Below are 2,664 nucleotides of genomic sequence, written 5' to 3'. Positions count from 1 at the left end.
GAAATTCGGGGTGCAGTTTCGTACATAGGCTCATGAAAGGTTTAATTAATAACGGGAAATCGTATATCAAAATAAAAATGACGTTTGTCTATATGAAGGCTCCCTCGACGTAACGAGCGCAATAACTTAAGTACTTCCGGTTTCGACCGGACAATCCCTTTAAATATAACTCACCTGGGTCGCGTTCGAGGTTTCTTTGTTCTTGTTGACCCTCGGTATGCACTTTTTCTTTCGTCCCGTAACGAGAATTGGGGGCAGAGGACGGAGGAACTGATAAGGGGATGGGGGCACGGGGTTTTTGGAACCCGGGGGAAATGAGGTCAGGGGAGATAACGCGGAGAATATGCTGCGGGGATACTGAAGATTCCCGGAGAAAAGCTCACCGGAGAAAAGCTCACCGGAGAGAAGCTCACCGGAGAAAAGCTCACCGGAGAAAAGCTCACCGGAGAAAAGCTCACCGGAGAAAAGCTCACCGGAGAAAAGCTCACCGGACCAATGGAGAAGGCGGAGAAAAGCTCACCACGCTCAATGAGTGACTCGTCTATTTTCACTTCCACATATTATTTCCGCATTAAAGAGCGAAAGTGATTTTGCACAGAGGAGTCATAAATTGAATGATTTGCGTTTATTGTCTCTCAAACATGAATTATTTTTTTCATACACGCACGTTAGAATCGAATACAATTTCCGACCGCTTCCAGAAGGGCTGGAACTTGTTTGTGCTCAAGATAGTCCAGGCAGATGTTCCTGAGGCGGTCCTGTAGGCGCCTTGTCGCCCTTTTGGTCTTCTTCGTCGGCGGTTCCCCACGGCTTATTTGCAGCAGCATTACCTTCGATAGGGCTTGATCTTGTTGCAAGCAGTCGATCAGCTTCCATATACTGGGCTGGCTGTGCCCGACAAGCTTCTTAAACCCGCTGTTCCATCCTTCGCATGCGTTATTTGTGCGGCCTTCGTTGTTTAATGTGGCTTCTAACACGTTCCACACTGTCGGCGGAAACTCGGGGCGTCGTCGGCGCATCGTTGTGGTTAATGCGCCATCGGCTACTCTCGATGACACTGCTCGGAACGTTCCGTTTACATACGTCGCGTCAAAATAGTCGATGAGGTCATCGAGGTCTGTTGGAGCCTGACCACGGATGTAGTCCAGCCCAACTGGAACAAGGTCGGGAGGGAGGAATGCGAGGCCGTCTAGCATTCCACACATCTTCTTGAACCTGTCGTCCGTCTTGTACCTGCTGATGAGGCCCAGCTCGCGTACCTTGAAAAAGAATAGAACAAAAAGAGATACGATGAGATCCTGATGCGGTTGCATTAATTGAGTTTGACGTAGAGGCTATATCTTGGTACTGGGGAGCTAAGCACTTCAAAATTAGTCAAATGCCTTTTCTTTGTTTTTGATGTCATACCATAGGTTTTATGTTGGTTGGCCATAGATGGTTGGTACTAGAGGCGTCCATATTTCTTTTCAAGATTATTTTGGGAGTAACGTTACCTTGCGGTGGGTATTCTGGCAGAGGTGAAAGAAGCAGTTTTTCGTGGTGACATCTTCTCCGAAGACCGCTTTCGACGCTCTTATGGCGGCCATCTCATAGTCGCTAATGATGATCTCAGGGTATGGAGCATAACCGTTCGCTTCACACGTGTCCAAAATCGCTTGAAAAAGCTCTTCGTATATGGAGAAGGTTTTGCCTGGGAGCAGAGCATAAACGCACGCCACGGTGCTCTCCCCAGCTGTACACCTCATAACGTACAACTGTTTAAACAGTCTTGGGCACACCGAGAATGTTCCATCCATGTACCAGGTTCGGCTTGTTGATAGTGCCCGCAGCTGTTCGTGGCTTGCAAAAACGAGCATGCGGTCTCGCCTCTCCGGCCCGTTGTCATAGATCAAAAACGGTTGCTTTTCCGGCCCTCCGGTCATTGTCCAGGTATCTCGTAATTGAATATCAGCAGTGGTCTGGGGTTCCGGCGGACGCACCTTACTTCTTTGCTGGCGCAGGTCACGACGAATAGTCTCGAGGCTACCGATGCTTTCGCGCACGGATGTTGTTGAATTGCTCAAAGCCTGAGCAAGCAGACGGCTAGGAGGTTCTGCGGTCTCTACAGCTTTCCTTTTTAGCTGGCTCCTTAGTTTGGTGACATCAGAAAGGCCATGATTGTTTGCATGATTGTGCTCCTGCACTGACCAAAAGCGGGTAATCTGCGTTTAAAAATGACAAAAAATTGTGTCAGCAAATAATGTATATGTAACTCTAAATGTAAAAACGAAAGAAGGTTTTACGTAAAAACGCTTGTGCAAATAAAGTGAAACATTACTGCAAAACTTGCACACAAGCGAAAAGTATGATATTTCGTACTTAAATCAAGATTGGTGGTGATGGCTCCCTTGCAGCAACCTGTTCGTTGGTACCGGCACTGCCAGCGTATCCAGTCGTTTCTTGTAACTTTCATACAATATTCGTACCCATCTAGAAGCACTTTCTTCTTTCCCTTATTGGTCAGACTGACCTCCATGACACAAGGAAGGCAGGACTGGTCACTTGATAGGAGGTGCTGTTTATATATGCAATTTCCTTTAGCTCCTCTTGCGTAACCATACAGCTTCTGACCAATAAAAAAGCAGACTGTATTTCTCACAAAGAGAGCGGAGAAATACTTGTTCC

The 2,664-nt window shown here is 47.3% G+C and overlaps 1 protein-coding gene across 1 annotated transcript; it reads right to left on the bottom strand.

Annotated features, from left to right (window-relative positions):
- Positions 1–668: 668 nt before the first annotated feature.
- On the bottom strand, positions 669–1,343 carry LOC115326865. The gene has a single exon (XM_029987795.4). It carries the CDS (start codon positions 1,311–1,313, stop codon positions 669–671), a length of 645 nt encoding a protein of 214 aa, XP_029843655.2. The 5' UTR covers positions 1,314–1,343.
- Between the last annotated feature and the right edge of the window lie 1,321 nt (positions 1,344–2,664).

Source organism: Ixodes scapularis, unplaced genomic scaffold (genome assembly GCF_016920785.2).
Source record: "Ixodes scapularis isolate PalLabHiFi unplaced genomic scaffold, ASM1692078v2 PGA_scaffold2__306_contigs__length_199485367, whole genome shotgun sequence".
NCBI lineage: Eukaryota > Metazoa > Arthropoda > Arachnida > Ixodida > Ixodidae > Ixodes > Ixodes scapularis.
The sequence above is the reverse complement of the archived record's forward strand: the minus strand, read 5'-3'. Positions and strand labels throughout refer to the sequence as shown.